Here is a 25,589-nt window from a genome sequence, read left to right on the forward strand (position 1 = left end):
GGCAGGGTTGAGCTGCACTCCAGTATTGGAGGGTTTGGCTTTTGAGGGAGAGGAGGGCACAGCCAATCACCCTTGGGATAAGAGAACAGATTCTGGGGGACTTTATTTACTGGTTTGTATTCACTTGTGAAACCAGGAATGAAATTTTCAAGAGAGGAGATGAAGGGGACAGAGACTAAGCAAATACTCTGGGCTGTGCAGACTGGGGAGAAAGCCACTTAGCTGGGAGAATAGAACCTCCATTCTGGATCCTGCTCTCACAGCTTCTACTGCCTTTTCATCTACAAGAATTGTGTAAAATGCAGGCTCACACTTACATGTTCTTTTTCCATTGTTTGATTCAGTTAAAATTCATATCAGAGAAGAATATTCTTTCCATAATTTTATTTCAAATCTTAGCTAAATACTGCAACATTAGAGACCTACATAGCAAAAATGACTTGATCTTAGAAACAACAGAAAATGAAAGGTAAAATTATCCCTTAAAGGTAAAATTATAAGTATCATTTTCATATAAATATTAGTACAATGATGAATTATGCAATTGCATTGCCTTTGAAACATCCATGCATGAAACAATTTGTCTTTTTCAAAGCTGTAAATGACTAGTGCTTGAAAATAAGTTGTGTAAAATCTATTTTCTCCCCCCCCCTCCACTCTACATATGGATTTCATATTCCTCTTCTCACTGTCTCTGCAGCACAGTGACCTCAAACCTTGGTTGTCTTCATAGCTCTTCCTCACATTGCTCCCAGGCAAATTATTTCAGAATGAAACTTCCTTTGCCTCATGTTTTCTTTCCTGTACCATTTAGAAACTAATTATTTGTAAACTAAAAAATAGAAAAGCCTAGGAATTTTTAAAATGCAACATTGAACAAAATTTTTAATGCTGTCTTTCTGCCTAGGGAGATTAAACACCTAACTATTTCCCTTATCATAAATTCTTTCTTGGTGTTCAGAGTGAGAAATTGAATGTTTTTTTTTTCTTTTTACTGAAATACAGTTTCACTAAAAATTGCAATTGCCTTTTTACAAATGTAAGCAGAATGCCATTTTGTTAGAATTCGAGGAGACAAAAAAAGCTGAGAGGTTGTTTTGCCAAGCTCTCAAATCTTTCAGGAAAGCTTCTTTTCCTGTTTCTTGAGATCATAATTCTTCAAGAAATAGAGTAGGGAGATGCCATCCTGGCATGCCTTGGCAGCACCACTGTTTGCAGATGCTCTCTGCATGGGTATGAGCTGTCTCAGGGCTCGTGTGAGCTGTGGCTGGGTTTGGAGGGAGTCAGGCTGTGAGAGCATTGTAGTGGAAAACCTGGAGCTGGGCAAGTGCTGTGGCATAGAGGAGTCCTGGGATCAGTGACACAATCTATGGCATTTGGGCTGTTCATGGATTTGGTGAACACACAGACTCCTCTGGAACAAAATCCTAAGCATCAAACCAAGTTTTACTGGTGGTGTGGCAGATATTTCACTGCAGGAAATGATTTGCAGGTTAATGTGTGTGCTTATATCAAACACTGAAATAAAATCAAAGAAATGCTGTTGATTTTATGGGCTATGTCAGTACTGGGAATGGGTCTTTAATTATGATTTGAATTACAGCAGTAGCTAAGGACCCCTGAGAGGATTTACAGTCCCACTGTGCCAGGTGCTATAAAAACATCTGGGTTAAGGCACCAGAATGAGCCAAACTAAGGGGGGAAGTGAAGGAGATTAATAAAATGACATTAGATCAAGGCCAACACAGTTCTTGGCTAAAAGTATCTGTAGTCACACATGTCCTGTGCCATACACAGGTACAGTGTTGCCATCTCCTTTCTCCTGGCCATGGTCAGAATATGACTGTGCCTTTGGCTGGAACCGCTCGTCGTGCAACAGGTTCAGACGGCATTTGCAGCTTGAATTTTGTAACCTTGAGAACTGGCTTCTGGCAGGATTTCAGAGTCCATGTTCCAAGGTTCTCATTTATTTTGAAAGTTCCATGGAGTCACTCTGTCCTGAAGCACTAGGAATAATTTGGGAACGTTTCAAATTGCAGTGGTGCTTATTTACGTACGCTGTAAGGGCATAGGAGGGTATTGCAGTGTGGTCACTCTACTTGGGTACAAAAGTCATGTGAAATGCCAGTTCAAAACATAGAGAAGCTAAATTAATCTTTTAGTACTGCAAGGTCTGGAGGTGATCCAAAACCATTTCATCATAATGCCTATAAAAATGATGGGAAGTTATTAAATATCCATTTCTGCAATCCAAACCAGCTAAGAATTCCAGGTATTACTGTATTTAAATAATTTTACAGATTTATTTTTCTTTTAACATAGCAACAGCACTGTGTTTCATTTGTAGCTGACAGACTGGCTTGGCTCCAGTGGAGCCAATGATCTGTGTCAGTCAATGCTAACTGAGGATCTGGTGCCTTCTGCTCTAAACTATGGAAGACTTGTCATCTGGTAAAGCTACTCTGAGGTGTGTGGGATGCAGATGGCATTCATTTTCTCCTACTGGCTTTGTAATAGAAACATGTAAGACTGAAAGCTCTACCAAAGCATAAAACATGCAAGGTTTAAATTTATGGGGAGCTGAGTGTTACGGGTACAGCCTTTTCCTCACTCACTTCCAAACACACCATTAGTGCCCAGCCTCTGAATATTTGCCTGTGTGCACTTTGCAGATAATGGTGGGAGGAGATGGAACCAAACAGAATGGCTTTAGGGCGTTCATAAAAGAGCCTCCCAGAAATGCAGGGCAGGAGAATGTGCTGCACTGTGTGCAGGGTAAAAGGTTTGTCTCACAGTGCTGGGGAGTAGGCAGCAAAGATGTTCACTGTTACTTAAATCATTGCTCCCTATTACTAAAAGCATCAACAGAAGATGAAGAAAAACATAACATAGTTGTCTTTCATCACCACAACAGGCAGATGGTTTTATCCCTCTTATTTCTGTTGGGGTTTTGCAGGAAAGCCCACGTACATGCCATGCCTCATTTGTAAAAACAGAGCAAGTTTTTATTCCTCTCACTCTGAAGTGTCACCTTTAGCACCTGAACAACTGAGTTTCTGTAGCCTCGGGTTCAGGCTCTGTGTCTGTCTGGAAACTGGTTGTTATTCTACATCACACTCCAGCCCAGGGTGGTCTGCAGCAGCAGAGGGGAGGGAGGCGAGTAGGGAGGAGAAGGAAAGGAAAGAAAATAAATAAAATACCCCCAAGCAAGAGTAACTCAGCTTGACTTCAGAGGTGAGAATGATGCAGTTACATGCTTATTATTGTTTATCTGTGTTATGATACTTCCTAAATTCTGTAGTGACTGAGGTTCCCTCTGTGCCAAGCGGGGTATCAAAAATGATTCCTGACCGTGAAGAAACTCCATCCTAGGTTTAAGGTAGGGGAGCAGAGGAGGATCCAGGCAGGAGGATTGTGATGAGACAGTAATGCAGTATCAATCAGCACAATAACCAGGAGTCTCAGTGAACCTCCTGCTGTAACCACTGCAATTCATTTCGTTTACTGCCATTATCATCGCAATTAGTGTTTCATTTTTGCAACATAAGGTTAATAATCTAATAACTGTATGGGTTACCCACTCCTCAGCTCATTTGTTGTACTATTCAGCAGGAATAATTTGCTGCAATTTTGTATTATAAAGAACTAATTAACAACAAGATTATTTTTCCACTGAACTTCACAGGAGTTTTTTGTCTTGGACAAAAATGGGGTATGGGGACACTGTTGTGTTCCCATACCTTATTCTGTGCCAGATTTTGGACTTGGTAAGCTGAGTTGTCAGAGACACCACACTGACCCACATTTCATCAGTCAGAAGTCCTAATTCAGAGCCAGGTGGCATGAGTGAAAGCTAAAATACACATTTTTTAATTATCATTGTTAACAAGCTTGTTAGAAGAATTTTTCTTTCCTCTGTTTATAAGTGTAATATTTAAGGTCAAAAATTAGACATAAATAAAAAAGAAGCAAGAAACAGAGCTTGCAAGAGTAGCAAGTCTGGAAACTACAAAATTACTATTAATTATTATAATTACAAAATTATAAATCCCCATTGTGCCACCTCTGAGGCCAACAAAACATCTTGCACCTGCTTTTATTTCATACCATTAATTTCTTGGATTTTCTTTTGTATTTTGCTTCAGATTTACACCAGTGTAACTGAGTCCAGAGCTCAGTCTCGATGGCCCAGTGTCACCTGCTTCTGCAAGGAACCTCTAAATCCAGCACCTGTATCTGGAATGTGTATATTTCATATAACACAACTGGGATTTATCATTATTGCATAAAAGTGGCAGCTCTATGTTGAAAAACACTGAGGCCAACCATGACTATCTCACTGCTGATACTTCAAAGATTTTGGTCCAGGATGTGTTAGTTTTATTAAATAATACCTATACTTCACAAGTGATGTCTATATTGTCCTTCAGCCATATAGACAGGGTTATTAAAAAAAGAAAAAAGAAGTTGTGCTTGGTGAGTTGTTTTAAGAAGCTATTATATTATTGTAATATGACCACTGTGCTGGCAGGCTTTTGGCAGGTTTCAAATAAACATGCCAGAAATAATTTTGTTGACAGCATCTTGGGTTGGAGCATATCCAGCCTTCATCCATAACATGTCAACAAAGTGATTCTTTCACAGGCAGGAAAATATGTCACCGTGATCTGTATTTTAGAGTCTTAAAATACTGTAGATGTTTAGATTAATGGCTCCAAAATCAACTTCACAGGTGGCTAGCAAGGTTTTTCAATCACAAATGAATATGTAAGTGACAGCATTTGCAGTTTTTAATATGCAGCATCAATGAAGTGTGCTTATGTAAAAACCTGTGGAAACATCTGGTTTACTTTCCAAATCCAAAATCAATTTAGTTTTCATGTAATAGGAAGAAGGAGGTGAAAAACAAGCAGCAAAGGAAAAGAAGGAGAAAACCAAGCTGAAGGGCTTTAGCTTATTAGCAGAGGTCAGGAGGATGTGTTAGTGCTTCCTGTGAGGCAGAGAGGAGGTGGTTCCACTGATGAGTGAATTCAATGTTTTCTTTCATGTTCTTTTCATCAGAGCAGAAACCATATGTGCTTGGTTTATTTCCCTTTGTGTCATATGCTCAGATTTCAGTATGAAACCCAAATTTGCTATCTTTAGGATTAACACAAAGGCATCTGTTTGCTGGCCAGTTTACATCTCCATATTTATCTCTGCAAGCTGTGTCTTTTAAGAACAGGCAAATTCCAGCTCTGAGCTCTGTGCTGGAAATGCACCCTTTGAGCTGCCTCTTCAAGAACATCATCTATGTGCTTGAATCAGTACCTGCCCAGGGCTGAATTAAACACCTTCCTGGCTTCAGTCCCAAGTGCAGAGGCTCCCCTGAGAAGTGATGCCTGCTGCTGGGAAATCCCAGTGAAGGGTGAGGGTTTGCTGCCAAGGGCAGGGGGTATCACAGGCTGGTGGAGCTGTAATTTCCTGGAGGTAAAAGATGGTCACAGTGACACAGCAACATCCCTCTGGATTTAACAGAAATACAGACAGGAATAATCTGAGGTGGCTGTGCTATCATGAATATGGTGTGATGTGTCTGCAGTTTTGCTGTAAGTGATTCTATCAAAAGAGACTTCAAATGACTGAGAACAAAAGAGCAGCTTTCCAAACCTGTGCTGAAGAAAGCTGTTTGTCTTTCTTTGAAAAGTCATTTATCTCTCCTTGCTTTTTACCAGGGGAAATTTCCTGATGGAATTTTGAAAAGAAAGTGAAAATGTTCTTTTCTATTTCTTTGCAGTGTATTAAACCCCAATATTTTGCTTATGAATAGTTTTTTTTCCTCTTAATACACTAGAAATTCACAGTCTTTTTTTTTTTTTTGGTCGAGATTTTGCTCAAATATTGATTGAATGCCTGGAGAATTAATGGGATTGAGTTGATAATGGATTCAGTGCAAGTACAGCTGTCCTGAACACTCAACTATGTGTGTGTTTCTATCACACTGGGACTCATGGATGGGAAATTCACACTTAATGCAAGGTGTTATTAAGCTCTTGAACTACATCTGGGATTGTAGATGTTATTCAAGTCCATGAGCTAATTTCTTCTTCAATTTTAAACTTCTGACCATTTGTGGTGACAATGTTAGATTATTTTCAGGACTGTGACTGTTGCCATCAGTTCTGTAACACTGTCAGTGTTTTACTCTGTCCCAAGACACTCTGAGGGCTTGGCTGGGTTTCTCACCTGCTTCTCCACAGTTCTCCCATTTCTCTCTAGACCCCCCTGTACCCTGATGTGAAAGAAAGAATATTTCTGCCATCTACTAAGAAGCCCTGCATTAATTCCCTGGCTTATTTATAAATGTCCTTCCCTTGGAAAGCCACAGACTATCTTTTGTGCTGTTTTGCATCACCTGAAAATTGGAGACCGTAACAGTTTCCTAAAAATGGCGTTAGGAGACTAAATTGATTAACTTTTGTATTCATATTTAGGGTAAAGGATCTGTAGGAATGGAAGTATTTATTCTCCTTGCTTGTTGCCAAAATTACATTTCTCAAAGCTCCTGACCTACTTTTCAAATTTTTCTCCAGTAATGACAGTAAACTATAAATTTGTTCCTTCTAATTATTTTTCATTTCAAATAGAAAGCAAAGTACAAACAAGGGGAAGACAAAGAGGGAGAGTGTGCTCACCTCTACCCCTCCTGGCCATAAAGAAAAGAAGCCTCATGTGTTTTCCTGAATTAGAATAGATGGAGTGCATCAGGTGTTTAATGCCTCAAACTTGGTTTTCCACTGCAGATTTATAGCTTTTGTAGTAGCTAGATCCCCAAACATATAGAAAGTGAGTCTAGACATTATTTTTTTCTGTAAAATGAATTCTAGGGAAAGGTTGAAAAATATTTCCCAGCGTCTTCTGAAAACAAAACTGTGAGGTTTGCCTGACTTCTCTCTTCCAGTCTTGTTGCTGAAGAAACAGAAGTAAAGCAAACTCTGAATAACAGAAGAACTTAGTCTACTAGAAAGCTTTTTGCTTTCATAAAAAATTTAAAATGGAAAAAAAATAGTCTTTTAAAGAAGTACCAGCAGTTTGGTTTTAGACACGCCATCCCTCATAATAAAAGAAATGAGGCAAAAAAACCTAAATAGATGAGTTTCACAAGGAGGAGGAGCATCCAGAGTTGTTCTGGCTGTGACCAGATCCCTTGAGTGAATTCAGCCTCCCAGAAAAGCAGAGTGCACTCATATTTCATACAGTTCCTGTGGAAGCTTCAATGCATGCATGAAACCACATACAGTGCAAAATGCTAAGAGGAATCCAGCAAAACACATGAAAGTGCAATAAATTTTTAAGATCTTGTGAATGCGAACACAGCACTTCATAAAACCTCAGTCCTGAGAGCAGGGCTGCTGTATACATCGTAGGCAGAACATATGGTGCAACCACAGTGCAGTCAGAGCTAATCAGTGAGTGGTGATGGAGCTTTTATTCTGAAGTTTTAAGGATGTGATTAAATTTAATGTATATGCTAGACAAGAAGCCTGTCTTCAATTCCTCAGACCTACCAACCTAGGAGTGCACGCAGTACGCCCTGAGGAGATGTCATGTTTTCTGGGAAGGCAGGAAAGTTCACCAGGGGGATATCCTTATTGATTTTTATCTCGATGCATGCCCCTGTGAATTATTTATCTTCCTGTATGCTTCTCTGACGTCTTATTATGAAAGTCTCTTGAAGGTTACTGTAAAGCTCCTCATTCCCAGACTTAATGAGGGTTGGTAGGAAATCGGCGTTGATGAGTGAGTTTGGATGAGTGCTGGGATGGGGGCTGGTGCCTGTGTGCCAGAACATAATGAGGAGTGTGGGTTCCACTGCTGAGCCACCTGTGGGTGCATTGCATTTCTTTGCTGTATAATTATTTGGGATGAATTCAATTAATGCCACCATGAATTATAACAGCCTGAACTGTATTTGGCTCAAGGGCGTCACCCACCGTGGTCGCAGGGTGTAGATCTGCAGACATACATTGCTGCCTGGATTCTGTGCCTGTTTCCTTGTCTAAGTGCCCTTTTCTAAATGTTTATCTTCTTTTGATGTTTCTAGGAGCTGGTGGGCAGTAATCCTCCTCAAAGAAACTGGAAGGGAATTGCAATTGCCTTACTTGTTATTCTCGTTATCTGCTCGCTGATTGTCACCTCTGTCATACTCCTGACACCAGGTATTTATAACCTTTAACTCACTTCCAGTCTGGTTTTCTTTTATAATTTTGCCCTTCCAAGAGAAAAGGGATTACAAACTAACTGCAAAGTCGACATCAAAGGAATCCTCCTTCCTCACTTTATCTCAGTGTGATGCTGAGTTCAAGGCTATTCTTAGGGAGATTGTTTTAGAGTTTTAGATTTCAGTTCAGAAATCAAGGCTGCAGACCTGAAGGCACAAGCCTGGAACTTGATTGCCTTAACATGGATGGGGAATCATTTTAGATGTGCCAGGGTAGGAGAGGAACCCACATGGGGCAGTCAGTGAGGGCACAGGAGGTCCTGAAATTCATGTCCACATGGAGCAGTAGTTGCCAGTTGCGTGTCGTATCCTGGACCATTGGAAATGGCATTAGATGCCTTGGCACCTAAATCCCATTCCATTCAGTTGGATTGATTTTTTAGTTCAGACCACAGTGTTTACAAAGCAATTTCAGATAATGATATACCAGATTGTACTTATCGACAGCAAATAATTAGTAACTTCCCAATAAGGAATTCTTTTAGTTAATCCCCTTACCAAGTTTCAGCAAAGTTCTGTGCATGTAACCTCTGTAAATTACTTCTCTTACAGTAGCTGCTGAGGTTGTAGGCTTGAATTTTAATGTATAATGTGTCATTATGATTATTGATTATTATGCATTTATACAGCGCTGAAAATTTCCATGCCTACTTAGGCAGTAGAAATAAAGTGCTTTTGCAGCACTGACAAGATTGTGAACTGAATATGAAAAGACAAACAAAATGAGAGACAAGACATAGGAAAAAGAATTCAGTGTCAGAAAGGGTGAGGAGCTACAAAACACAGGGGAAGGCAAAGGTCCCTTGCTTAGGGATGTAGAGGAGAAGAACAGGGACTCCTTCTTGGATGAGTACATGTGAGTGGTAGAATCTAGGGAGCAACAGGAGAGAGAGCACAGAGCTGAGGAGCAGAATGGAGGCAAGAGAGAAATAAAACCTCAGGACATGGAAGAGCACAGAGTAGTGAAGTGGAAAAATGAGACAGAAGTTGTGGGGCAAAGATTTCCAGCTCATTGCATGCAAAATATATGAGTCCAGCAGGTCTAGGCCATCTTCCCTGACAAAATTCTTATCCCACAGTCCTGCTGTGCAAGGAACTGGAGACAGGAACAAACCAAGAAATACAGGAGTGCATTGAGTTAATGTGAAAATGAGTGAAGCAATCAGTACATTATTTTTTCAGTTTTTTTATTGTCATGACATATTCAGTTTGTTTCATGTTATCCTGAAGTTTTCAATGCAAATTTAAGTTCCATGTGGTCATACCAGAATAATTATGTAATTAAATTAATTAAGGTAAAACTTAATTAAAGATCATTTATTAAATTAATTTTGCTGGTGTTCAGATTCAACCTCTTTGGACAGTGCTGTTCATCTCTGAGATGTTTTGGGGCATGGTGTGTGGACTACACTCACATCAGGCACAATTTGTTAGGTATGCAAATGTTGCCTGCAGTTTTACAGAAGCACAGAGTTTCCAAAGACGTACAGGAAAGACTCGATTACAAAGTCCATACCTGTGAGCCTCAACAAGTTCTCTTGAAGCTAAAGCACTGCCTAGCTGGGACCATGGGTGCCACTTCCATCAAAATCCAAAAAGCTTAAATCCAGTGTCTTCCCTTGATCAACAGTGTGGTCATTATATAAAATCAGGTTTGATAAGCAGGACTCTGCCCTCATGAAGCTTTGCTGGCTGTGACCAAAGACTGAATTCTCTTTTAGTTTTTTTTTCAATACCTCCCAGAATAATCTTTTCCATAACTTTTCCAGGCACTGAAATGTCATTAACAGGCCTGTAGTTTCCAGGGGCCTCCTTCTTCTTCTCCTTCTTCTCCTTCTTCTCCTTTTCTTCTCCTTTTCTTCTCCTTCTTCTTCTCCTTCTTCTTCTTGAAATACTCATATTCAGTTATAAATACAACTCAGAAGTGTATTTTTTTATATATGTATTTTATATGTATGCACAAAGACATTCTCCCTTTGGGGTGTGTGTGCACACACATGCACATATATAAATCACACAGTTTTTATTATGTACCCAGCAACACCTCCAGATAATAATATTGAGAGGGTCTCTGTGCTTAAAATTTAGGAATAAGCAAAGTCATTTTCTATACCGAAATTTCTACTCATGTTTTTTGAGATTTCTAATTATCTGATCTGCTGGTAAGCTGGGCTTGGGTTTTTTTTGTTTTTTTTTTTTCCCTGTTGATGTTTCAGAATTGTGTCTTATATGCACGTACAAAAACTCTGAGCTCCCGTTTTTATTATGGATCCAAAGTGCTTCGTGGTGAGATTATGCCAAGGGTAAATTACAGAGCTTAAGTTGCTGCTGTGGCTTGGCAGCAGCTGAGTTCAGCCTTCTTCTAAGCCACTGGCCCTGGAGCCTGTTACGAGGCTGGGCAATGACAGAAGGGAAGGGGAGTCTCATTTCATGGGCTAAGTGGGACTCTGAGACTGGTTGGACAAATGTAAAATTATCACATTGCTAATCCCAGCTGGGCATAGCACATCCCAACGAGGTAGGAGTGGATAAGGTGGAGGAGCCTGTCCAAAAGGAGAGGCAGAGTCTGCACTTCTCTGCCATAAAATAGTTCTCTGGAAGAAGAAATTATTATCTTTTGGTAGTCAAACTGAAAATTAAGTGATGGATATGTGAACAAGAGGTGAGGAAGGGGCAGGAGCACAGTGAAGGAAAGAGGTGGAGCAGTTTTGTGGATGTTCAGGGGCAGCTGCCAAGTATGAGTGACATCAGGAAATAAACAAAACAACCAAACAAAAGCCCCTCTTCACTGTAAAAGCCTCAAAGGGGGTGATGCAGGCTGGCATGGCTTGGGCAAAGTATCTGAGGATATTCAAATGTTTTTAATTCTTCCTTCCAATGATAATGTTGGAGTCCAGCCTGATGCTGTCACACCAGTACAAATAACCTTTTGCATTTTACCTCTGTATCTACTACCTACCTACTTTTCCCTGTCTATCTCAGTCTGGGAAACCATTTTTCTCTCAGTATTTTGGTGCTGGTTTGAAGACCTGTTTTGCAGTGCAGTAGCAAGGCATGAAATACAGAGAGGCTTTAAAACTAGTGCTGATGTCATTGCCTAATTCCAGAGTACTTTTGGACATATTTGGGGTAGAGTGCAGCATGCAGGCATATAGTCCATGCTCAGACAAAGAAAAGTGGTTACCTGGACCCATAACTTGGTCAAATACTGGGAGAGCTTGGGTAATCTCTCAGGTATCTCCTGCAAAGTCAAGAACAGGAAGTGGGGAAGACTTGCTTAGCAGGGCAGATAATGATTAAGGTATTTAATTATTGGGGAAATGAGGATTTGTATGTCTCTTTCAGATTATTTTTCAAATCAACCCAAACCTTTAAAGGTTTTAACTCTGGATTCAGAAGCGCTGAAATCCCTACTGATTTGGGTTTCTCAGGGGCAGGTCACTCACCCTGCTCCAAGATTAGCACAAAAACTGGGAGCAGTGGACTTTGCATTCAGCAGATACTGTAATTTCAGTGGCAGTGTTCTATTACTAGCTAATGCTTATGTCTTATTTTATAAAATCCTAAAAACATCTCAGCATTTATATGATTTGTGTATCCATTGATGTTCTAGAGCAGCATTCTCAAAAGAAGTAATTGGTGGAAGTTTACATTTAATTACAATATAGGACACCATTGCCTATGCTGAGCTTCTCCAATTTCATGGTGTGTGAGTCCTGCCACTTCACCCACCTTTGAAAAATGTTAAACTATTTATACAAATGATGACAGTGCTGTCCTGAGGCTTTCCTACCTGGCACCTGTGCAGGTCCCATTCAATTGTTTGTGTATTTATATAAAGACATGCAGAACTTTCCAGAAGTCTGCCCATGCACACACACATAGAGCAAAGCTGAAAAGAGGACCAAGCCCTACAGAAATTTTGAGTAAAATAAGGCCTTTCCAAATTCCATTAGACATTGTGCTTAGGAAGAGGCTGATTTCTCATACATCTGTTCCTGATATTTAAAGCTTTCTGGAGATATACATCATATTTGCTCCTTTCAAATCTGACCTTTTAGTTGAAAAAAAAAAGAAAGTACACCCTAATCCATATTAAAATTTTTGAGAAATCCATAAGAACTATTTCTCAGAAGTGTTACTGAGCTAGTCATTGCATAGCATTAATTCACAGCATGCTGTCTGACAGTTAAAGGCATTGCCTAGAAAACTTTGTAGCTCTTGTGATACTCAGAGCAAGGCACTATCCTTTGACCAGCTGTGCAGGAGAACAATTTGTTAACTATAGTTATATATAAATGTGTATTTTACACCATTACAAACAGGTGGGATTTTACAGAAGGGAGAAGGCTTTGCCTTTTCTGGCCACCACCTTTCAGGTACAGAGAGGTTATCTGGGGGAAAAGAGGGTTGGGTCTGCCCAGGGATCAAGCAGGTGTGCTGAGGTGGGGATGGAGCTCCTGCTGTGCTGGCCACAGAGAGATGGAGGCACTGTCCCTGTCATGCAATGCACAACAGGCCAGGAGGTGTGTGAGGAGAGCATCTGGCACCAGCCTGTGCCTGAGCACCGGAGCTGGAAAGAAAGGTGGGCACCCAAAGGTGGCTGCAGCCTTCTCACCTATCAAACAGCCTCTGAGCATGGCTGGAGTTGAGAAAAAGCTTGAAAGAGAAGAAGCAAAACAGGCAGTGAGGTGAGCTCCTTGCTCCTTTCTGTTGGAGTTTTCTGGATTGGTGGAGGATCTTTGTTCTGGAGAGCTGTGGGATGTCAGTCCAGTCCAGGCTTGTTTGGGTGCAAGGATGAAGAATTTCATCCTTGTTTGTTTGACTGCAAGGATGAAGAGCAGGCAGATGAACCCTAACACAGGGTTCTGCCATGCCTCTGACATTGAATCCAAACCAATATGGACACGGTTTCTGCTTGGTTCTCTCAGCACGTAGCTGTGGAATTTGGCTGCTGGGTTTGTGACTTGGCACTCAGATCTCAGGTCCCTGTGCCATTGCGTGGTTGCCATGCTGCCATCTGGATCTGCTGGGCCGGGGGATGTGAATGTAAAACAAAAACCCTGGCACATGCTTAGTCCTGTCCTTCCATAAGCCCAAAGAGGCCTCCAGGTCCCTGCAGTTGGGTGTGGACAGCACAACCTGTCCACCAGCTGGTTGAGGCACCCTGAGGAGCACTTAGAATCCGCTGCTCAGGACAGAGTGGGTTGCCTGAGATCCCACAATTGCATTTCTTCCTCCATAAATGTTTCCATTAGGGCCAGAGGAATGGAGCAGATGTTCTTGCTCTTAATAAGCCCTCTGACCTACCCATCTGTTAGAAGAGAGGCCTGTAAACCTCTTTTTTTTTCTATTACTGAAATTCATTGATGGATTTATTATTTAGTTTATTTGCGTTCTCCCCAGCTCTGTGGCTGAGATCAGTGTAGTCCATGGTCCAGCAGAGGACCTCTTGCAGCTCTTACAGCCCAAGGCAGGGGACAGGAAGGGAATCCCACCTCATCCCTCAGAGAGGCTCCAAAGTGTGCAAAGTCCAGGTGCTGCCTCTCTCTTCCTGCTGTCCCTCACAAGGAGCTGAATGCTGTGGAGGAACAGAGATGGTGCAGCTCCCAAACTGGCTGTCCCCATCCTGCACAAAAAGGAAGAATGGGAAGGGCTTCCCACCCTGTTTCTTCTCAAATCTCCAGCACAGAGGTTTGATTGTGCCTGTCCTTCTGCCCTCATGGGGGGAAGGGGGTGCCTGTGCTCCTCCAGAGGGCATTTGGGAAGCATCTCCTGGAACAGGCACAAACCTAGAGCTGTGTTTGGGCTCCTGCCCCACCAGACCTCCCTGGGTATCCAGTTCTGGGGACTTGCACCACAGTGGAATTAATTGGAATGATTTCCTGGGGTCCTTGTCACCTATATTTTCCATTTTAATTGATAAAATTATGCGGAATAACTTGGCATAACGCTGTCACACAGAGGGATTTGGCTGAGGACTTGTATGAATGGGTTCTCGAATTTGGAAGCTGCAGTGAACAGTGTGGTTGAAGTCTCAGGGAAAAATAGGGAACATTGAAGAATATAATTTAATTTAGTAAAAGTGAAAATTTGTTCTGAAACACATTTTAGTGGAACAAAACACTGTTCACAGGTATTTTTCTGTCATCTCAGGTAGCTCAGGGGCTTCAATTTAGTACAACAAAGATTTTTTTTTCCCCACAAATAAGTGCCTTCAGGGTCAGATTCCACTTTTCTAATCATAAGTGTTCAGTGTAAGTTTAGCACTAAACAATATTAAAGATATCTAAGGTTGCCAATAAACCTCAGGCATGAGGATACTGTCATGAGGAAAGATGCTGAAACGCATTCCTGTTGTGGAAATACTCAGAATGTGGCCTTCTGTTTTCTTTAAAAGAGCAAATGTATTTAAAGCTGACTGAAAAGTTTCTATGAAAATATTATTTCAGCCAAAAATTGAATGTTGACAACAAATTATTCATAGAGAGTGACTGCTTGTCAAAACAAAAAATATTACAGTTGATGGGAGAAAAGGAAAGAGGGAATGTATTAATCAAAATTGTTGGGTTTTCAAATTTGTTCGTTTTTCTCTAAGACTTTCAGCTTTGATATTGCCATGTTTACAAATGAAACTGTATATCCTTTCACTAAAAATTAAAATTATTATGGGCCAGCTCTGCAACACCTAAGGATTAAGGGTTATGTCTCATAAACTTTTCAAAAATATTTCTGCAACCAAATGTCTGATTCCCATGGAATGTCTTTTGTGAATTCCTGAAGTACTCTGTATGAGCCCTTATAAGTTTAAACACTTTTCCAACTATGGTTTTATGCTAAAATTTTTAAGGAAATAAAAATATAAGCTGTAAAAAATGGGCCATTTTAAATACTTTTTAAAATGTAGCTCATAATTTCAGAACTATCTGGGGTTTAGCTGTCAAATAGTAAGCAATATATATCACTATGACACCTATAGGTGTGTTTGCATGACATAGATTCTTTTTTGATCATGTTATGTCTGAAAATGTGTGGTTTGGACCATTTCATGGTCTTTTTGTAGCTGTTAAGACCAGGCATATATAGCAAGGAGGGTTCTGTTAATGAGCCATTAGGTGCTCCTTTAATAACACTGACAGTGGGAAGGGATTTGTGTGTGACACAAAGCTGAATGTGGACTGTTTCCAAATGAGCTATGACATGACACTATTCACAGTTTCTGTGCTTTCAGATACATTTCAAAGCTGAATTAATGGTAGTTTATTTTTGAATGTTTTACAGTCGAAGATAACAGCTTGTCTCAGAAGAAGAAGATAACAGTGGAAGATCTCTTCAGTGATGATTTTAAGATTCATGACCCAGAGGCTAAATGGATAAATGGTGAGTTTTGAGCACTTTATAGTATCTTTGCTTTGCTTCCTTGCTCCCTGGACATTGGGGTTTTTTTTCATGTCTTTCTTAATTCCTCCACTTCTTTATGTTGCTCCTGAAATTACAGGATCAAGGGGTTGGGGTTGGAAGGGACCTCTGGAGATCATCTTGTCCAACTCCTAGCTCCAGCAGTGAGAGCTGTTTGCCCAGAATCATGCCCTCGAATTCCTCTTTTCAATCTTCAAACTCCTATTCCAGTTTTCCCTCTGTTAAGCATGCAAACACTGCTGTTCTAACTTTTTATCTAGGGCTGCCCAGTGAGCTCATAGATAGGCATGAAAAACTACAGCCTTTTTCTCCAAGAGCATCCAAAACTTAGTAAGTGATGTAACACGTGGTTGGAAGAAATGGTTGGAGCATCATCAGTTGTTATTTTACCATAAACAAAACTGGAGGTTTATATTCTCTCATCAAATCTGTTTTTCTTCCTGGCAGAGAGGTGAAGCAATGCTAAACAACAGGCAAACAGTGCTCCAGCAGCAGCTGGGCAGGGGCTTGCACACAAGCCATGTGCTCTTTTTATCCTCTGCTGCCTTACATTTTCAGTAAGGGGAAAACCAAATAATACTTGAATTAATGCATGTTGAATTTGCTGGAGTGGAGCTACTTTGGGGCATGTAGATTACAGCTCTCACCAGAAATTGCTGCAGTCAGAACAAGCTTTGAGAATAAAATGTTGAGAATAACACGATATGATACAACTTGTTGAGAATAACAAGTTGAGAATAAAATGATTTGTGGTGTGCTGCTCATGTGAATTCTAGTCCAGCTCTTACTATCACAGAAGTTATTAGCTTTTCTTTTGAATTTAATGGGAAACTGGATCGAGTCCTTCCTCTGTTTAGCTTTCCTCATCTGCTGTACCCATTGGGAACAATTTTAATACTTGTAATGAAAAGAGAGAGTGTTAAAGGGTAGTGCTGAATTAACACATTCCCCAGCTGCAGGTTCGGCCACCCACTCAAGCAGAGGGGAAAGCTGTTGCAGACAATAAACAGCTTCACAAACACACCTGCCAGAGTGCAGGAGCTCTTTTCCAGGCTGTGTTCTCCATGGGAATGGTGCTCCCAACAACCACTTTCTGGGAATGTTGTGTGGATATTCTCAGTCCAGTTAGAGAGAAAGAGAAAGATTTCTGCCAGGCTAAGCTTGGGAAAAAGTCCGGGAGGAATGTAAACAATCTTGTTTTCTGTTCATATTGCTTATAGATATGTTCTGCTACACTGACCTAAGTCCAGTGTACCAATCAGGTGGAATATTTTTACTTTAAGACCAATGGAATTAGTCTTCATGATGTTCTCTATAAAAGAGAGACATACTTTGAATAAATGCTCATTCTTTGCCTTCTGAACGTGGAGTCTCATCACTCCCATCCCTGCCTCAACAGTGACAATGGTGGTAATGGAAATATTAGCTGCGCTGCAGTTCATACAGAAAGTTCCACAAAACTGATGCGTTGAGCTCATGTTTTAGTATTTTCTTGATTCTCAATGGACATGTGGAAAAATAATATATTTCTAATCAATAGCTTTATGTCATTCTATTCTATTGATTTTAAAGAACCTGGGAAAAAAAGAAAAGAACCAGTCTCAAAGCTGACATAAATACACTTTCAGTGTATAGATTACAGGCTTCGTCTCAGCTTCCAATCACAACTTCTGGCTCATTTGTGAATATATTTGCATTTTTTTGAATGGACTTACAATTAAATTTACTTGCACAAAGTTGTAAATTGGAACGTTTTACAATTTTTGTGATGCCACTGTAATTTCAAATTTCAGTTTGCATTTTTATCCACTGGTTTAGGGAGAGCAAAGAATACTTTGTTTAATTAGCATCTGTCAAATGGGATAGTGGAAGGTGTTCCTGCCCGTGGCAGGGGATTGAAACTGGATGATCTTTAGATCTCTTCTAACCCAGGCCATTCTGTGATTCTATGATTCTGTGACTAGCATGGACTGCTCTAGAGTTTATTTCTAGATCCACTTCCAGTGACTGCTATTGGTTAAGTTTTCCCTGTAGTGTGAGCAAATGTTGAATTTACTGTGAAGGTTTTGGTTTTTAGGACAGCATAGCATATATGTTACACTATAGTAGGTGTAAAGCAGTGAAGTACAGGAAGTTTGGGGTTCTGCTGTTGATTAATTCGCACCCCCCTATCCAGCAGTCCAAGTGGAAACAATCTGAGCTCTGTGTGTTCCAGCCGCATTCATCCCACACCTCCTGCACTGTTCTCATCACTCCACGCCTCACACTCTGCGCTGAACTTCCCTTTCCTGTACAGCTACAATTGTATTCTCCATATACTTAACAAGCATGTGAGCTCCAATCAGCAGCTCTTTTCATACTGTGTATCTTAAATCTAGTATTTGAACATTTCCTTGTTTTCACATCCCCCTCCAAAGCTTGTCAGGAGTGTCCTGTGCCAGCCTTTCTTCAGCTCTTTCCCAGCTGACAGGTGGCCTACTCGTTAGTCTAGTCCCTAATTGTTTAGCAGTTCTGCTCATGAGCACCACATTACCTTGTAATTAGGCTTCACAATTACTGGGCTTTTCCTGTAATTTCTCTCACACAGCAGTTTAGCTCAGGTTTCTGAAAGGCTCAATGTGATGGTGCAAAGTTCTTGTAATGTTTGGCAGAAAACAGGATAAAGAAATTTGTTGTCATTTTGTGCTGAAGAGCAGCTCGGTCATCTGATTTCTTCTAGAAACAATAATTCATAGTCATTATTTAGACCTGACCTGAGAAGGCAGTTGAGTCATGCATTCTGGTTTTGTGGCCCTTTTGAGCTGCAGTGATTCCTGCCAGCTGTGAGTCTGACCCCCACATCCTGGGAGCACTCCTTCCTCATGGGGAGGGAGCATCATGTAAAAGAAAGCAGTGGAGACTGAACTGCCACTTGTGGAGACTGATGCTAATCTTCTGTCTTTGTACTTAAATGGCAAATAGATTTTTCCCACTTTGAAAGTACTTGGATGCTGTTTTAGTTAGAAAAACATCAGAGCAGCCTTTAATATCCTGACAGAGGTTATTGCAATGGATTGGGTGACGTGTCAGTCCTTACTCTTTAGAGGATGTTTTTCCAGCCTTGCTGTAGGCATCTTGCAAGACACTGTAGCTAGCAGTGGCTTTTGTCAGGATTTTGGGCTGTAGGTAAGTGACCAGAGGTTTTAATTAGGAGAATATTTTCCTTGGGCTAGACACTAGCCAGACCTGGGGAGGCAATCCTTGCAGAGTGATTGTAGCCAAATGCGCAGGATAAAGGTTAAAATGAAGAGCACAATATAAATGAAGAGCTCAAGCAGGGAGGAGCACTGAGGTACAGGACAGCAAAGGACATGTTTAGTGTCACAGGAACTTAAAAAATGTGAAAATCAAGCCCTTCTCTCTAAGGTCCCTGCCCACTCACTTCACCTGTAATATTGGAAATATAATATTTATTCTTATGAGAAGAGGAATAACGAGTAAATTAGCAAGAGGCTTCAAATGACATTTTCAGAAATGTCTCAGTTATTTGGAAACCTGCCACTCAGTGAGAGCCAGGACCATGGTGTGCCCAGCTTGCCTCTGAGAATGGCAGCTGGGCTTTTATCTCAAAAGTCCCTTTGAAAAATACACTAATAACTAATATCTAAATATAATGAAGCAATTCTTTTATCTGTAATACTGAAGCACATATGTTTCTCTAATAACATCATAGAATTTCTGTGCTCTTTTAAAACCTAATATTGAATTTAATGACCTAGAACTAATAGGTTTTATTTACCATGCTGAAAAAAACAGTGTAGTGACTGAGGTAATTTATTTCAGTTTACCTTTAGTAATAATGCTCAGATCAACAATACTAAGATAGCCCAAATGCCCTCAAGCCTCTTCTCTGCAGTGTAAATCCATTGCACTCTATTGATAAAAGCACTGATGCATTTCAAATGATCCAGATTTGTGTGGAGTAAATGAATTATTTATAGGTTGCTTTGCATAGATATTAAGAACTTTGTAAGTGCTAATATTTTTCATTATGAAAAAGGTTTGTGCTAAGGTGCTGCTTTGACAGCTCTTTAGACTTAAATTGCCCTCTTAGAAGCTACAGCATGGTTGACTGGAGTACAAGTTTCTCTGGGCTGCTTCTCCATGGGACCAAAAGGTTCATGGAATCATGAAGTTTGGAAAAGACCTCTGAGTCCAGCACTGCCAAGTCCACCACTAAACCATGTCCCTAAGCTCCACCTTGACACGGGTTTTGAGCGCTTCCAAGGATGGTGATTCCATCACTTCCCTGAGCAGCCAGTTCCAGTGTTTGACCAGTGAAGAAATTTTTCCTAATGTGCAGTCTAAATCTGGCACGACTCAAAGTAATTTCCTCTGGTCCTATCACCTGTTACTTAGGAGAAGAGGCCAACTCCCACATCCCTACAACCTTTTGTCAGAGAGCAATTCTCAGCTTGCAAGTGACCATCCAAACTGTAAGGCAGCAGGAGCATTTCTCTTGGCAAGGTTGGGCTGTCAACAGGAAAGGAAAACTCATCTTTTTGTTTGGCATCCAAGGGACAAAGTTGCCTTCCTTGGGCACATTTGGGATCTGTGTTAGGAAGGAGTTTCCTGTGCAGGCATCCTTGAACCCCAATGCAATCACAGTTCCTGTCTTATGTTAAATGAATTTAAGGTAGAAAATGCTCACAAGTGGTTTTGTTAGTGTAAATCTGATGAAGGCATAAAAAAACTGGGTTACTCTGTCAGAATATTTGCCCACCTTTTTAATTAGAAATATTAGCTCATTCATTTCAATGGGTTTTAAATGTGTGTTAAAAAGACTGAAATGAATGGGTTTATTTGTCTTAATGGTTCAAAGAAAATTTTCTCCACTCTCAGTTCAAACCTCATATCCAAGCTCATGGCAGCTTCTTTCTGAAGTATTTTTATGAGTATTTTGGCTTTTGAAATGTTTTTGAAATACTTTCTGAAACACAGAGAAAGATACCTGGTGCGCAGCACATTGGTTTGTGGTGTCTAAGGTTTAGTGAACCTCCAGGCCCCATTACAAAGAACCCCACAGCCTATAAGGATGATCTTATGCTGAGAGTAAAGACACCCTCACTAAAGGAAAATGCTGTGTGGGCCAGAAGAAAATACAGGGGAAGGACTAAGAAGGTTCTTCTTGTCTAACATAGCACGGTTTTGCTGGGGATGGCCTTCAGAAACCCTGGTATGATTCATAAAGATATGGATATTTGTTAAATTAACTTTTGGGTAATGTTGGTGCCAGTGGAAGTGTCCATGCACTTCAGAGCTGGTTGATCACTATTCTTACTCTAAATGCCTTCATGAAGTGACATCCTGTGTTGCCAAAGCTGATTAGGTAAGAGATCTTGCTCTCTCATGACTGCCACATTGAGGGACAAGTGAGGAATATGTCAAACCATTTGAACCAAAATTTTGATTTTAGATCTCATCCTGGATCATCTTCTTCAGAGATTTCTGTGGCTCTGTGATCTGAGAGCACTGGAGAGAATTTGTCCTACTCCTGCCTTTCAGCTTCTGGGCAGCTGCCCGAGTTCAGCCGTGACAGTAACCTGTTCACTAGACAGGAAACTTGGGAATTAATGGATTTTTAAGAGACTATAATAGGCCATGGGGGACAGCATTCATGCCATGTAGCTGTTTTGTTCATTACTGTTAGAGAGAATGAAATGGGAAATCAATTTGGCTCTTTCAAAAATTAATACAGTCTGCAGGAGCAAGCTGGGGAGGAGTGTGGTGCCAAGGAGTGTGGTGCAGTGCCTCAGTGAACTCTTCCCTGCAGTGCTGGAGTGCTGGTGGGACACCTGTGCTGCTTTTGGACTGAGAAAATAATTCTTTGGTGTTTACAGCAACTTCTGAATTTAGAATGAAAAATGTGTTGCATAAAGTCATGTTTGGGAAAAATATCGCACTGTGGAAAAGCAGAAGTAACAGAGTAATGGTCAAATAGGGGTTTTGTGTGTCCTGTTTATGAGTTGTTTGATGTCTTGAGGAAGCCAAGATTTCCATAAGAGCCTAACCTTATATTTAGAAGCCTTCATAAGTAACCTAATTTCTCCAAAGCCTGCTGAGCTGTAATCATTCCCCTGCTCGTCATGGGTGCTGTTGAGCCTCTGAGTCAAAAGTCCTGCTGAGGTATCAACATATGGCTGTAGTCAGAGAACATCCAAAAACCCACATGCATTAAAAAGTGGCCTCAGGCATTCAGTGCCATAGCTTTCTATGTGTTACATCTCTGCATCTTGCCAAGGTGAGTGAGGAGTCAGGGACAGGGCTGGTCTCCTGCGAGAATTGAGAGGCAAGGAATGAGTGATGAGGAGGGTATGGACAATGTGATACTGCACAGTCACTCAGGGGAGAAGCCCAGGCAAGCAGGAAGGATCTTGGGGTTGTCCCAGGTAGAGCAAGAGCTGGAGTTGTGTGAAGAGTGAAAATGAGTCTGGAAGTCAGTACTGCTGAGAAGTGGCTTAATGGCCTATGATGAAGAGCTGGAAAATACATTCAGTTGCTATGGCAGTATCAAAGAGAACAATTAGTGAATCAAAGGTGACTGGAAGAGGCAGGAGAATTCCTTGGACTTTGTTTCTTCTTGTCTAGGTTCTGTTAATTCCTACTGCCCATAACTGTCTAATTCTGTTCCCACCATTTTTTTTTTTAAACAAAAGAAGAAAAATAGACTTCCCCCTAACAGCCAACATGCCACTGTCACATGTTGAACCAGCAGGCTTTCCTAGACTTTCTATAGCCATTAACAAAAACAGATTCTCCATTTCCATTTCAAGCCCTACTCCACTAAAATTAGTGCTTTTCCCTCAAAGTAGCTCAGAAGCAAGGCAATGCTTCCTGTTGAGACTGTCTGCCAGCAAGAAGCAACTTCAGGGAGTAATTTGAAGTTGTAAAAGGTGTGTGAAAACTAGAACAATTTGGACCCCTTTGTGTGTTAAATTTGTTTGTAGATTAGAGGTAGAAATCCCTGGGAATTATGTAGAAGCTGCCCCCTTTGCTCCTTCCCATCAGCTGCGTGTTGCTCTAAGGTGCACTGCAACGTTTCTAGGCTCATTTCCTGGTAGTGAATGCAAAGCTGATAAATTCAGTGCTGGGTCCTTTTACCTGCCAGCCAGGCAGACACACTGCAACGACACTGGATTCACAGTGGGGAGCCTTTTGATTAAAAATAAATAAATAAATAAAGGAGAACAGCAGGGATGGAAGTGGGAACGCTGCCGCAGGGAGCGGTAGCATCTGTGGGGGACTTTGAAGACTGTGGCTCACAGCAGAGGTGTTTCTGAACCACAGGCACAGAACCACATGCACAGTCCTGCCTGTGTGCTGAACAGTTTAAATCCAGTCAGGAAAAGGATCAGTTTTTTTCATCCTGTTCAAAGTGCCTTGAAATCAAAACCCTGCTGCTCTCAGAGCCGAAGGAAAGGCACTGGTTTTCCAAGAGTTTAACTGAGAGAGGGATTAGCTGTTCTCTCAGTGGGTGTTAGTTATAAAATCCATGTGAATAGCTACAAGAAGGGTGTGACACCAAGAGATGCTCTTCCCCAGCTGACACCTGTGAACCAGGTAAGGGTGAGCTCCCAGCTGTCCCCAGCCCTCGGGGAAGGGGACACTGCAGGGACAAAAATTGTCTGTGGTAAGCCTTAAAAAGGATGGCCATAATTGCATTCCTGCTGGCTGAATTTGTACTAAAATAAAGTTGCTGGGTTTTTCTCTGACTCTTCAGAAGAATGTAACCCAGACAAGAGGAGGGAGAGAAACAGGAGCTGTGCTCTACTCCTGGGTGATGGAGCAAGCTGGGCACAGCAGAGGGTGATGGTCTCCCTTCCCAGGAGCTTGGCAGTGTTTCACCATGAGGAGGATTGCTTTTGGAGAGAGTAAGAAATTTTATTTTGCTTGGATCCAGCACTGCTTAGAAGATGTGGGTAGATAGAAAGGATACTCAGTTTTGATCTGTAGGAAAAGAAGGTCAAGAAAGAGGGTTTGCATGAACTTGCTGAAGGTGTTCCCGACAGTCAGGCTGATTTAAGGATGGAAACATTTTAGGAAAGAGGCACTAAAGAGATAAGCACCCAGGAAAGCACAGATGAAACAAGTGAGGTGCATAATTGCAGGATATGCTGAACAAAAAGCACATTCAAGTGAGGACTGTAAAGGGGTGATGGAGAAAGGAGAACTTTTTGGGGTGTTCAGGCCTCTTGTAAAGCCATTGATGTTAAAGCCATTGATCCTAATTGCTACACACTGCTGATACCTTCAGCAGTGATCTCCAGAAATGTTTGTTGTTTGACACAGTCCAGCCCTGGGAACCTTTTGTTCTCTAGGATGCAATTTGCTTACTTTTTAAAACTTTTTTTTTTTTTTTTTTTAATATTTTAATCAAGGCAATTTTCTGTTTTTCACACTGCCCTGCCCAACTTTGATTGCTTCTTGGAGATTTTTGCTTGGTGCAAAAAGAACATTTTCCTGACTCAGTAGCTTTCCCAGAGCTTGCTCTACTGCTCTGGGATACTTGTTGAACACGGAATGCTTATCAAGTATTAATTAGAGCAGTATGTATTCCACTTGTTCCTTTTAATGAACATTAAATAAATATATGCTGAGATGCCATAATTAAATAATTTGAAGACAGGAAATACTGTATTTCTGGTGATTAAACTTTATATCAAGTCTTTGTAACTGAAAATTTAGCAGGCAAAGATTTACTTATCTAAGAAAAAGTCCCCAGTGAGCTTGGATCTCCTGACTGGATTAAGCTGTTCAATGTATGAAAAGCACTTCTTTTTTTCTTTTTTACAAGAAATAGTCCCAGACTTATATAAGTCATTAAAAGAATTTTATAATTAGATAATTATCATTGATCAAGGGAAAGTAATTATACTTTAAAACCTCACATCAGAGGAAATTCAATTAAGAGCACAGGAGACCAAAGGTTTGCCCAGCCCAAAATCCTGTTTCCATGGGAGGCAAGATGTGTGTGCACAAGGATGAGCAAGAGAGCACTGAACCTCATCCACTTTTTATCTCAGAGAATCCTCAGATCCTCTTGTATATTTTCTGTTTAGTTGCCTAAAATAGTTTTCTCTTCTAAGACACTTCCCAAGCACCCTCCAGAGCCTCTTGCATCCAGCATTTCTCTCATCAATGAGTTTCACTGACCTAAGACCTGTTGCAAGAGGAAGGGTTCTTGGGAGCTTGTTTCTATTTGCTTCTCTTGGTCAGCCTTAGATCAGGACTTTGGACAAATGTTTTCCACCTCTAATGTATAATTTTAGAGAGGATGGGGTGGGAACTACACACCAGGAGTGCACAGAAGTGTATGGATTAACTTCTCAAAAATGTTAAAAGTGTTCTTCAAGTGTTTCATGACAAATCCATTTAATTGCATTTGAAAATATGTTTTTAAAATATCAGGCTCTTTTGCAGGCTTATACCAGTCTTCCAATGTTTGAGTTTACAAAATCTGGGTAATCATCTTCAAAGCATTTTAGTTTTGGAATGGCAGGGGTGGAAAAAAATATAAACAAAGTTTAGTAAGTAGGCAGGGAAAAATGTCAATGTTCAAGCCAAGAAAAGTTTAAAAAGTATCAGTTCCAAAGCATTTCCTCCATAATGAGCAAAAGTCTGGATCTATTAGATAAATTATTATTATATTGGCATGCACTTGACTCTATAAAAATTGACTCCACAATGAGTGGTGGTGAATCCAGCAGTTCAGAGAGATTGTGCTCATATTTCAGTTGTGTTCCATGTGGTCATGTATGCAGAGTAAGCCATTCCAGGCTCTGGGTGGAAGCCTTGGCCTTGCCATACATTCCCCGTGGGAATATCTGAGTAACGTGGTACCTTCAGCCAGACTGAGAAGAACCATCAAGAC

At 40.8% G+C, this 25,589-nt stretch overlaps 1 protein-coding gene across 2 annotated transcripts in view; it reads left to right on the top strand.

Annotated features, from left to right (window-relative positions):
• The window catches only part of DPP6 (dipeptidyl peptidase like 6), a 394,434-nt gene that overhangs the window by 222,644 nt on the left and 146,201 nt on the right, over nucleotides 1-25,589 (top strand). For both annotated transcript variants that reach the window (XM_053979702.1, XM_053979712.1), the window contains exons 2-3: nucleotides 8,084-8,198; nucleotides 15,542-15,640. In XM_053979702.1, coding sequence (XP_053835677.1) covers nucleotides 8,084-8,198; nucleotides 15,542-15,640 — 214 coding nt within the window. The remainder of the gene's footprint in view (nucleotides 1-8,083; nucleotides 8,199-15,541; nucleotides 15,641-25,589) is intronic.

The sequence above is a fragment of the Vidua macroura genome, chromosome 1 (assembly GCF_024509145.1).
Source record: "Vidua macroura isolate BioBank_ID:100142 chromosome 1, ASM2450914v1, whole genome shotgun sequence".
NCBI lineage: Eukaryota > Metazoa > Chordata > Aves > Passeriformes > Viduidae > Vidua > Vidua macroura.